This window comes from Lycium barbarum, chromosome 11 (assembly GCF_019175385.1).
Source record: "Lycium barbarum isolate Lr01 chromosome 11, ASM1917538v2, whole genome shotgun sequence".
NCBI lineage: Eukaryota > Viridiplantae > Streptophyta > Magnoliopsida > Solanales > Solanaceae > Lycium > Lycium barbarum.
Window position 1 is genome coordinate 22,089,703 of NC_083347.1, and position 11,521 is coordinate 22,101,223.

Genomic DNA, 11,521 nt, shown 5'->3' on the forward strand with positions numbered 1-11,521 from the left:
TAAGTAGCAGTACAAGGTAATAGTAGACGGAACGGCAACCACGAAACATCAATCTTTCCTCAAAAAAAAAAAAACAAAGAGTCGGTTCAACAAAGTATAGCAAACATCTGCTGCAGCTTCGCAGCAGCCAAATTAATTTAAGATTAGTATTTCAACCGATGATACAATAACTCAGCTCAGAATGAGAACTGAAGTTTAACTCAAGTTGTGATAGGAACTCAGTCTAAAATGGGCAGTATCTCACGACTCAAAGGTACAAAACAGAATGGCTGGAATCACCATAACTCATGATTGCAATTGAAGCGAAAATGGCTAAAGTGTGATACTTCACAGATTACAAACAAAATCAGCTATTAAACAAAGCCACGACTTCATAATTCTTTAAACTATGCATACTAAGCAGGTACTGTAAGTTGATCTCTAGCAGATTATCATACGCACGTTCTTCAATCGGCTTGCCAATTCCAACTATGGCGTAATAAACACAGTAAGCTATTAAACGAATATAAATGCCAACCTAGATTTAAGCCTTTGTGGTGTGGTAAACTAAGTAAACAACTAGGGCGTGAACTTTGATAGGCTTCTAAATGTAACAAAAACTTACCAACCTTCATCGCAGTTACACAGAGATGAACACATTTCTTTGATAACAACCACATCATTTATGCTACAGTTAATTCAAAGTATTAAATCGCAATACTGTTCTGAATTCTTCTGATCGAGATAGACTCAACATATGCATATTCTCATCTCAATCGTCTAAACATATACATAAATAAGACCTTATCTTAAGTAATCTGCAAACAGGCACTAGACTAGTAATTTTATAACTGTAGCTCCAGAGGAAAACATCCCTTAGGTTTAAAATGGCAAACCATCGTTAAAAGAAAAATGAAGACCAAGCTGAAACCTAAATCATGGTTCCTGTTATACATTTATACTCAAGATAGCTTCAACAGATTATTAACAATCCCAGCAGACACGTTAACTATTTTATCATCAACTCTATTCTCTTATTGTACTCAAATAGAAACAAACACCATAATCTGATAAACTGTTGCTCAGTAAGGATGAGGGGAAAAAGAAAAAACTCTGCAGTCTCATTTCGGATTAGACAAGTACTAGAACCAGTGCATTATATGCATGTGACAACCACTCATAAAAGTCCAGCATACACTCAACAATATTCAGGAGAGCATTCTTCAGGTTAGCAACAAAAATAAAGGTGAGATTGAACGTATATCTAACTAATAGGCAGACTTAGACACTACCAATTAACACAACTACTAAATCCTGTAGATCATTCATCAAGCATAAATCAAATGAATTGTCATGTAATAGTCCTTAGAGTGTCAACTAAAGTATGGAAATCCACATCCAAGCTAATCTGTATTTGGGAGAAAAAGGGATTCTGAAACTTGACATGTTTTAAACATTTTAGGAAAAAACAGAACAGATCTCTTATAGGCCTTAATCTCAGCTTAGCTTATGATTTTAAACCACATCAGAAATATGTGAAGGAATGCAATTCAAAATAATTCCAAACAGGCCCATATCATGCCATTTAAAACCTTAGAGGAACACAACCTATTCTCATGCCTATGCAAGACTTAACAACTTTTGCCAAATTAAGGAATCACCACAGAAAGGTAAACAGAATATCAGTCTGAGTATAGTTCATAATGCCACACAAGTAAGAGATATGTCACTAAGTCAAGTTCTGTCATTCATTTGTTTAAAAGACAAATAGGCAAACATTCAAAATCTGATCCAAAATTAATTATCTCAAATAACAATCAGAATTCTAACCTTAATATAAACAATCCCAACATAGAAGTTAGACAGAGATTTGCGATGAAGAAAGCTATTAAATAGTTATAAAGATATAGAAATCAGGATCACTCTACCACTGAACAGAGGATAAAACCAGTAGCCATCAAACTGAAAAGAGTAACACAAAGCTAAGTTCATATAGTGAAATGGATACAGAACGAACTCTAGGAAACATGCAGCAAACAAACAAACTAAACTTGATCAAAGCACATGAAAGGAGACTACTGTCTATTCTAAGTTCGAAATCGCACTCGCATTCCCAATTCTGCAAGTTTTACTTTACTCGTTTAACATGTAGGCCTTATGTGTTACTACCTATTTTAATCATATACGCGATATACCTAAGATATATACACCATGATGTGTATATCAGATGTATATCGAATGCATACCTTCCCCTTTACCCTGATACCCATCGTATATCTTATGTATATTCGGCTTTGAACAGGTCCTAACTCCTGAGAATTCAGTCTAAGCATCCAAAACTACGATGTACATTTTTAAATTCATTTCAGCAATCGACATCCTATCCTAACAGCATCCAAACATCAAACAAACAACACGATGACAGGGAAACTACATAATTAATGAACTAGAGTAAAAACTAGAGACTAAAAATAAGAAACGTATCGAGATTTACCTTTTTTGTGTGCAGTGAACTGAGTTGTCGATGGCCTCGAATCTACTCTCGTTATGAACCGATTCGAACTCGATTAAAGTAACTAAAATTCCAAAATAAAAATGGAGTAAATTGTTGGCTGTTTTTTTACCGATTAAAACTTGTGTTGTAGGGGATTTTCGTGGTTCCAAGATCTTTTTTCATGTTAAGATTCCTTTCCCCCCCCCCCCCCCCCTTTAACAGAACAATTCACCCCGAATTTATAGGGCTTCGTTTGGTTTAAGAAAAGAGAGGAGCGTATGATAGAGTTTAGGAGTGGGGGACAAGCGTGGGGGGACAGCGATGAGTGGAGGTGGCAGGGAGCGTGAGGAGGCAGTAGTGAGTGGAGAGGCGTGAAGATGGCAGTCAAAGTGGCGAGAACGTGAGGGAGAGGAGAGATGAGGTCGAGCGAGAGAGAGAAGAGAGGAGAAAGAAGAGGCGACTGAAGAGGAGAAAAAGAGAAAGGGGTAGGGTTGAAAGGTTAAGGGTAAATGAATAAGAAATGGTGGGCCGGGTCGGGTGAGTGTGGTTGGGCTGGACTGAAATTAAAATGGTAGTGGGCTGGTCCGTTTGGGCTGAAAATGTGGGTTGGATATTAAAAATGTGGATTGTTTATTTGGGTATGGAAATCATATTGTGTTTGTATTTCGGGTCATTAATTCGGCTGAAAATTGTTGATCTTTCCTCCGCTATTAAATTATTTTTGGGATTCTAATTTAATAACTGGTATAATATATATTATGTAAAGACAATAAATAATTAATATGTAAAAATAAATATTTTGCAAAGTTTGTCTTGTAATTAATTTAACGAGTCCAAACCCAAAAAATGAAATGACGACGAATCATCTAAAATTTGTGGTAAAGTAATACTTGTAATGTTGAAAATAAAAGTAGTGAAAATAATAGTAGTGAAAATAAAGTATTTAGCTCGTCAATAAATTTAGACGCCTGAGTGAATAAAATTAAATGAAGGAGGGACAAAATTGGATGTCAACAATGACGTTAAAGGTGCAAGTATATATTTTCTTCTATTTAGCACAAGAGAAACTCTATTCTTTCTCCTATCATTAATTGCATTCCTATTAAACTATCATGGCCGCCAAAGCATGATATGACAATCTTGCATTGAAATTTACCTCACAAAGAGCATTATCGGAATTACTCCCAAAGGCGAAACAAATCATACATTGCTTAGTCACCCTAAGCGCACCAAAATTATTCAACAACTGCCCTAGTCATGTGATTGATGCATCTAAGTTTCAACTTCTCCACCACACACGAAATCACTACATTAGCATCCCTTCACTATCAATAATCATAAAGAAAATTTTACCTTTTATCCCACACCTTGTACGAAAATTATTTTTCCTCTTTAAATCAGCTACAGTAACATTCATATCCTCCTATCGTGTGGTCATCGATGTTTGATGGCTCTCCTCGTGTCGGCCATGTTCATCGGATTCGGTGGATTGAGGGAAACTTTTTTCGAATCAAGTCAGGCAGTAAACAATCTGAGCGCATCGCTAAAATTTATTTTGAATTCCAGCTTCAGTATCCTTTCTCGGTTAAAGACATCTTGAAAAAAGAAAAACAAAGAAAGAAATCTCGTAATTTGACTTTTTCCCTCTATTAACTTCATCCTCTCTTGCCTTTTCCACTCAAATTACTACCGTTGGTTGGTTCCTTTAAAATTTATATATAAACCCTAGTAGTCAACCTTTTAGAAGTAAGTTGTAGAAACAAACAGAATTTACCAATTTCCAGACGAATTGGTATGATGAGACAAGAAAAAGACGAAAAAATGAGATCTCTTACCCTCTTTCGGCTAACTTACCTAATCCATTTTTATTTCTCTTTGCCCTTTTAATGGTCTGATCATTTGACAGAAATTATGCTCTATCAGCAATCAAAATCTTCATAGTCAATTTCTCAAATTTGGTCGACAAAATTCAATCATCAATATCACTATGTCCAAAAAGTGAAAATAGGGAAGTTAGATAAATTGAAAATCCATAAGAAGGAATGGAACACTGCAAGTAATTTATATAACAACCTCGCCCTAAAAGGCAGCTTTTATTTGTCAACTTATTTTGATATAATACAACCTTTACAACTATATATGGAGCAAATCACAATCATTTTGAATGGCATGATTCTACCATACAAAAGAAGAGGAACTAATGTGTACATAACTAGGTTTAATTAGTAAAACTTCTAAAACGAATCATTTTCTTTTCAAACTCCATCTTTCCAATTAAATTGGAATCTAAGCAGTTGCAATCAGATCACTTTTCACATCTGCTTCCATGGCCTTCATGGTTTCAAATCTTGGCTCTTTGGCCTGAAACTTGAGTCCAGCATATAACTTCATGTAATCATCAAACACAAATTTTGGGTAAACTTGTTTGCTTTCCTCTTCCTCTTTTTCAACCAAAGTTGGTGCTGGATAGATTACTGCATCATTTCCTGGATTATAAAACGAAGCTAGTGACATTCGAGTCCCGTCTGTCTGAGCAATCACTCTGTGCATCACACTCTTGTATTTTCCGTTGGTGATCACCTGTTTTTTTCATTTGACAATAAATAGTTAAGTAACCTTCTAGTATATAATTCTACGTTTTGACAAAAAATAACTGACACATAATACATGTTTAGTATGACAAAAGTCAAATTCCACATTCTGACAAAAAATCTTGTCCTCTTATATTACCATAATAATCTTTTTATAAAAGAATAACTTTTGTCGTATCAAATGTAATTTTTTTCTTTTTTTACCTCAAGTTGGTCGCCAAGATTAACCACAATAGAGTGGCGCATGGGAGGAACATCAATCCATTGCCCGTCTTTGAGGAGTTGAAGGCCGCTCACTTTGTCATCTTGGAATAGAAGTATTATGCCACCAGCGTCTGTGTGAGCGCGGAGTCCCTTTATCAAATCGGGCTTGGGGCATGGTGGGTAATTGCTCGCCTTAGTCCCAAAATTGGGACCTTTTGAGCCATAAAATGCCTTTTTCAAGTAACCCTTTTCAAGCCGAAGATTTTCACAGAGCAGGTCCAGTAACTCCTCAGCCAACTTCTCAAGTCTTTTAGCAAAATCTCTCATGACCTCTCTGCATTATTTTGGGGCAACATTGATAAGAAACTTTATTAAGTACTATATATCTTTATGCCAGTGTATTTACATGTGGGGAACACCCCCAAAAAATAAAAGAATAACAGAGGTGTAATGTGTTTTGCATGTGAAGTTAGGTACAGTATTGTCCTTCAACTTTTCAAGAACCTCACATTTCACAAGCTTGAGATCTCGGAGAGTTAATGCTGGAAAAGTTACTGATGGTGTAATATTCCATGCAGTGAAATTGTAAAAGGTCTATGTTAAGTTTAACTTTTATATTCTGATGGTGTAAAGGTTTTTGCACAATTAGGTCACTTATGAAATAAGGATTTAAGCTATATATACCGACGATCTACCTGTATTTGTCATCAAGGTCGGGCACTTGAGAGATGTTAGAAGCAGGAAGATGGCGCAAGAAGAAAGTGCTTTCCCAATCCAAATCAGTGACCTCAGCTTGCACTGCTTCAAGACCTTTGCTGGCAACCAATTCTTTAAACCTCTGTTCCATGCACTTCTTGTAATGTCCCTTTGTCAATTTCTCCACTGTGTCCATTACTTCATGTGGAATTCCATGGTTGACCAACTGCAATAATGACATAAACAAACATCAGTACATCAATATGCAAGATTTCTTACAAGCTTAAATATTACTATTCCCCTATTTTATTTTATATGTCTCAGTTTGACTGAATATTAATTTTAAAAAATTAAGGAAAACTTTTGAGCCATGTAATCTAAAATTAAAGATGTGCTTAATATACCAAAATGCCCTTTAGATCTTGCCGTGATATTAAACATACCATGCAGGATGTTGGAATTACAGGTTCTAAATATAGAAAGTGACGTTCATTTTTAAACAAATTAAAATGGTAAATTATGAGCATAAATTAAAACAAAGGGAGTAATATATGTTTATGCAAACTGTAATTACCTCAAAGAAGCCCCAGTTCTCACAGGCATCTTTAATCATTTCCATGGTGTTGGATCTCTCAGCTCCATTGAGCTTTTCCAAGTTGATAATTGGGAAGTTCTCCATCTTTCTTGGTAAAAAATGTGTTTCTAAATGCGTTAATAATAAATAGAATATGTGTAAATCAAAAGATTGAAGAGATGAATGAATTCTAGATTAATATTTGATGCAAAAGAATGAGGCTTATGAGGGTATTTATAGGAGAAGAAATCAAGAAAGTAGGAATTATAACAACAATGAGGAGGCTAAAAATAATAGTGTGGCCCCACAATGCACAATCTTAATTCCAAGTCTCCATGAGAGGTCCAAGTCCAAGTCTACCTTGTGATTCATAGTTCCTTGTTGAACAATCTTACCTACAAAGGGGATTTTGGTATTAAGACAATTGGAGGAGCCATCTTGACCAGAATACAAGGCTCCTATTGGTGTGGTGGATCATGGCTGCACTAGTGGAAACTATTGTGCTTTTGTTTCATGTGTTATTTTTTATTTCTTTTGAGACAGTTTGACTGGGATGCTACTCCTATGTGTTTCGGAAGTTGCCTTGAATTTAACAATAATCTTGACGCTGCACATTTAACTGCTTATATTTTCTTAACAAACTTCCTGCAGAGAGCCAAGGCTAAGGGTGTTAAATGAGTGGGGATGAATTGAATTTGGACGGGTCAAAATGAATTGTGTTAATAAATGGACGGCTCAATGACCAGTCTAAAATTTATTTGGGCTAAGATACAATTCATAACTCAACCCGTCTAATTCTCACTAAATTTTTAATGTCTTTGTTTGTTTCTTCTATGATTAGTTTAGTACTAAATAAAACTTTTTTTTCCCTTTATATGTGCAATATGACACATCTCAAACAAAAAAATGTATATCTATTTTGACATGGTATTTAATGGATTTTTTTGGGCTACATATCAGCTCAGATTTTAGATAGACTGAATTGAACGGTAATAAATAAACGATTCAATGATCTGCCCGAACTGGAAGAAATGAAGTAATTGCACGGTTTACCCTTCAAATGGACTGGTCTTTAATTTTTGCCCTTCAAAATCGAATCTATGCCTAGCGAAGCATAAGTTCTTTAAAAGGGAACATGCATAACTTGTGGATATTATGATACATAATTTGTGTTCCTTTAGGCATAAGTTCAATTTTGAAGGGTAAAAATCATTTGGAGGTCAAAAATTAAAGAGCAACACAAAACAAGACAAAAGTGCAAATGACCCGAAACAAGTTAAGCAGGTCATATTTTCATGAGCTAATTTTTTCGCCACTAGCTAAGGTCTTGGTAGCACTATTGGTTGAAGTAATTTTGTTTGGTTAAATCAGCCAAAAAAATAAATTGTCTTGTTTGACAAATTAACTCTTAAGAGTAGCGGCAGAACTCTGTATGGAATAGGGGTTTCTGCAATGCCTGTACTGCGTATATAATTTTTTATATATATTATACATAACTTGCTAAATCTCTTTTATATATATATATATATAAAGATTAATATAGGTGTTTTTGAACTTGTAAGGGTTTCTAACTCTGCCACTATATAAAAGGCCAATTTAATTATTGCTTCATTTATATGTTAGTTTGAGATCATGAATGATAACAACAACCCATACAGGCCTTCATGTTTTCTTATTAAATTCCTTAAAGGATGAAATTATATGAGTATTGGGATTAAAATAACTAATGCAGATTTATTTTTTATTGGTCTTAGAACTTGGAGATATTCTTGATACACTTCACTGAAAACTTCTTATGTTCTTAATATAAACACTTTATTTAAATTCTACAAATCTCTTATTAATGTTTAAATCTCTTATTAATGTTTAAGTTCAGACATTAGACTATGGTGGCCACGTAGATTTGAGTCAATTGATTTTATAGTTCTTTATTAAATTTATAAGTGGTCATAGGAGGTCATTTCCTTGGTGGATTTTGACAAGAAAATTGAGATTCCGCCAAAAGATTTGAAGAAGTTGAAGATGATATTAGAGTAATTTAGACATTGGAATCACGTTTCTAAAACTATATTCTTAAGTTACTTCTAATCCTGATGTTAACTATTATTGACTCTGATATTGTTGAACTTAGAACAGGTCATATTTGCTGTGTATTTTTGCTTTGTCATCCATTTGGTTCATCAGATAACTTTACTTAATTAATTGTGAAAATTCATTATCTAACTAATTTTCCACATAAAAATCAAGCTGATGCACATGCAAGCGTGGGCGAGATAATAATAATTTTAGCAATTAAGACGCCCAAATTGACATTTAATTATTTTTGTTGGGTGTAACTAAAGTTTATCTTTATAATGCTGGTTATTTAATTGCAAATCGCTGAGTAGAAATAGTAACACCAAGAAAAATGTTCATTTGAATTTTCTTTATAGGAGGAAAAAGAAGAAAAGGGTCGAGACCATGTGGGTTCCTCTATTGATGGATTTTGATTTTACTACTTGCAATATTTGATCAAATATATTCAAACCTTCAATTAATTAAATTGTGCCACTTTTAATCTCTTTATTTATGAATATTTACAAATTTACCACAATTACTCATTGTTCTACAAATTAACTACCATCTGTTGTATTAAACTTTATTATTATATACTTCATATTTCACAGTGATATAGCCCTAAAAATGCTTCAAGATCTTATATATTTACTACATAAGAATGAAAACATATACTTCAATTAATTAAAAATTAAATATATTTATCCAATATCATAAGGATTAAAATTAAAATTTATTAATAATCAAGGGACCAAATAGTATTCTAGAAAACAAATTCAATTGGTTATTCAGTTTTTAAATTCATTGCACATGAAAGTACCAAAAGACACCACATGACTATGGTTTTTTGTCCTGATCGTACTAAATTTATGGTTAGGAAATTTTAGAACTTCTAAATTAGATACTTCTAGTAATTTAATTAGTTTTTTTTTCTTGGGTTCTTTTGTTTTGCTATTGGTTTTGTGAAAGAAACATATTACCTCCTATTTTGATGTGTCCTTTTCCCTTTCTGTTATTACAAATATTTTCTTTAGATGATAGTAAAGTTTGGGTAAAGATAAACCGTTGCACACAAAAAATGTGAAAATTTGAACCTCAAAATATTTCGAACTTCAAATATGTTCTACTTACAGCTTTTCCAACGTTGAATTTTATTCATTGAAGCATCGGAATTTGAAGTTTCAAATTAAAATTCCAAGCACGACGACTACACCTATTCATGCTCCTTTTGGTAAAAGAAAATTGCACAACATCCAAGTAATATTTTGGATGTCAAATATCTTCACACATTTTGCACCTCCCACAGTTGTCCTAGCTGACCATTTAGCATTTGAGTTACCACTCTAGCATATGATAATATGTGAACTTTCTCCCTACCCTTTTGAATACTTCCTTCGTCTCATTTTAAATATCGTTTTAGCTCATTTCACGTCCAAAATCAATAAATACAAGGTATAATTTATTAAGTTATCATTATTTATTATATGTTTTTTGAGAATTTAATAATTATCCATTTAAACCTAATAATTAATTAATATATATTTCTACTAACAATGGTAATTAGTTGATGCGCTTGGTGTAAATAGTAGAAAGTACTTAGTAGTACATGTCATTACATATTTACCTTTGACCTAATAAGGATTTTAATGTGGTTAAAGTCCTAATAATTTCAACATTTTATCAAACAAACAATCAGGTCATTGCACTATTTTTGCCATCCTAGTGGGGGAACAAAAATGCAGGAATGTACTTAAAGTAAAAGGAGCTTTATAACGATGACCCGAAGAAAAGAGGTATATTAGGAGCCAATCCAAAGAGCTGAGTCACTTCCAACTGATAATTTCATAGTCATATTCCTCTACGAAACGGTCGTCCGTCTTCCTTAAAAAAAAAAAAAAAAAAAACAAAGGTGGGGCTCATACTAAAAAAAAGGCTTAATACCTAGATGGACCCTTAAACTTGGCATGTTTTGTAAGATAGGCATATAAACTTATAAGGTGACCAGATAGACACTTAAACTTACTCAAAGTGTATTTTTCAAGTTTTTCAGTTGTTTTGAAAACAAAAACTATATTTTTCAAACATTCACAATTTTCATGGCCAAACAAGCCCTAAATATATCACAAAATATTTTTTTTTAAAATGAAAAAATAAGGCAAACGCATATACATGAGACTATAAATGTGCACTTAAACCAATAAATACTCGCTAATCGCAATTTTGCAGCTTTCAAGTAACTCGGTTTTTTTTTACACTTGAATAATTAAAAAACAATAACTTTAACCAATAAAAATCCTTAAAAAAAGAAATTTCAAATTAAGAAATTTCTAAGTTCAGTATTTCAAGTGTAAAAGAAATTTCAAATTAAGAAAACTGTAAAGCCGAAAAGAAAATCCTTAAAAAAAAGAAATTTCTTAATTTGAAATTTCTTTTTTTAAGGATTTTTATTGGTTAAAGTTATTGTTTTTTAATTATTCAAGTGTAAAAAAAAACCGAGTTACTTGAAAGCTGCAAAATTGCGATTAGCGAGTATTTATTGGTTTAAGTGCACATTTATAGTCTCATGTATATGCGTTTGCCTTATTTTTGCATTTTAAAAAAAATATTTTGTGATATATTTAGGGCTTGTTTGGCCATGAAAATTGTGAGTGTTTGAAAAATATAGTTTTTGTTTTCAAAACAACTGAAAAACTTGAAAAATACACTTTGAGTAAGTTTAAGTGTCTATCTGGTCACCTTATAAGTTTATATGTCTATCTTACAAAACATGCCAAGTTTAAGGGTCCATCTGGGTATTAAGCCTAAAAAAAACCAATCAATATTAAAAAAAATTTAAAAAGGAAAAAAGTGGACCCCAGCATCTCCAAAAAGTGGACCACATATTAAAAAAATCAAGCAACATCAAAAAAAAAAAAAGTTGACCCCATA

At 33.0% G+C, this 11,521-nt stretch overlaps 1 protein-coding gene across 1 annotated transcript; it reads right to left on the reverse strand.

The window, feature by feature from the left end:
• Positions 1-4,530: 4,530 nt before the first annotated feature.
• On the reverse strand, positions 4,531-6,770 carry LOC132618768 (1-aminocyclopropane-1-carboxylate oxidase 3-like). The gene is made up of 4 exons (XM_060333774.1): positions 6,539-6,770; positions 5,964-6,190; positions 5,269-5,602; positions 4,531-5,053 (listed from the first exon to the last, which is right to left on the reverse strand). The coding sequence occupies exons 1-4, from the start codon at positions 6,641-6,643 to the stop codon at positions 4,760-4,762; spliced, it is 960 nt and encodes a 319-aa protein (XP_060189757.1). The 5' UTR covers positions 6,644-6,770; the 3' UTR covers positions 4,531-4,759.
• Positions 6,771-11,521: the final 4,751 nt, after the last annotated feature.

Excerpts from the sequence above, each read along its gene's own strand:
- LOC132618768 (XM_060333774.1), bottom strand. The coding sequence starts at position 6,643 with ATGGAGAACTTCCCAATTATCAACTTGGAAAAGCTCAATGGAGCTGAG. Across the intron at positions 6,191-6,538 it reads AGAACTGGGGCTTCTTTGAG|TTGGTCAACCATGGAATTCC; the intron begins GTAATTACAGTT and ends TCATTATTGCAG. Across the intron at positions 5,603-5,963 it reads GACCTTGATGACAAATACAG|AGAGGTCATGAGAGATTTTG; the intron begins GTAGATCGTCGG and ends AAAATAATGCAG.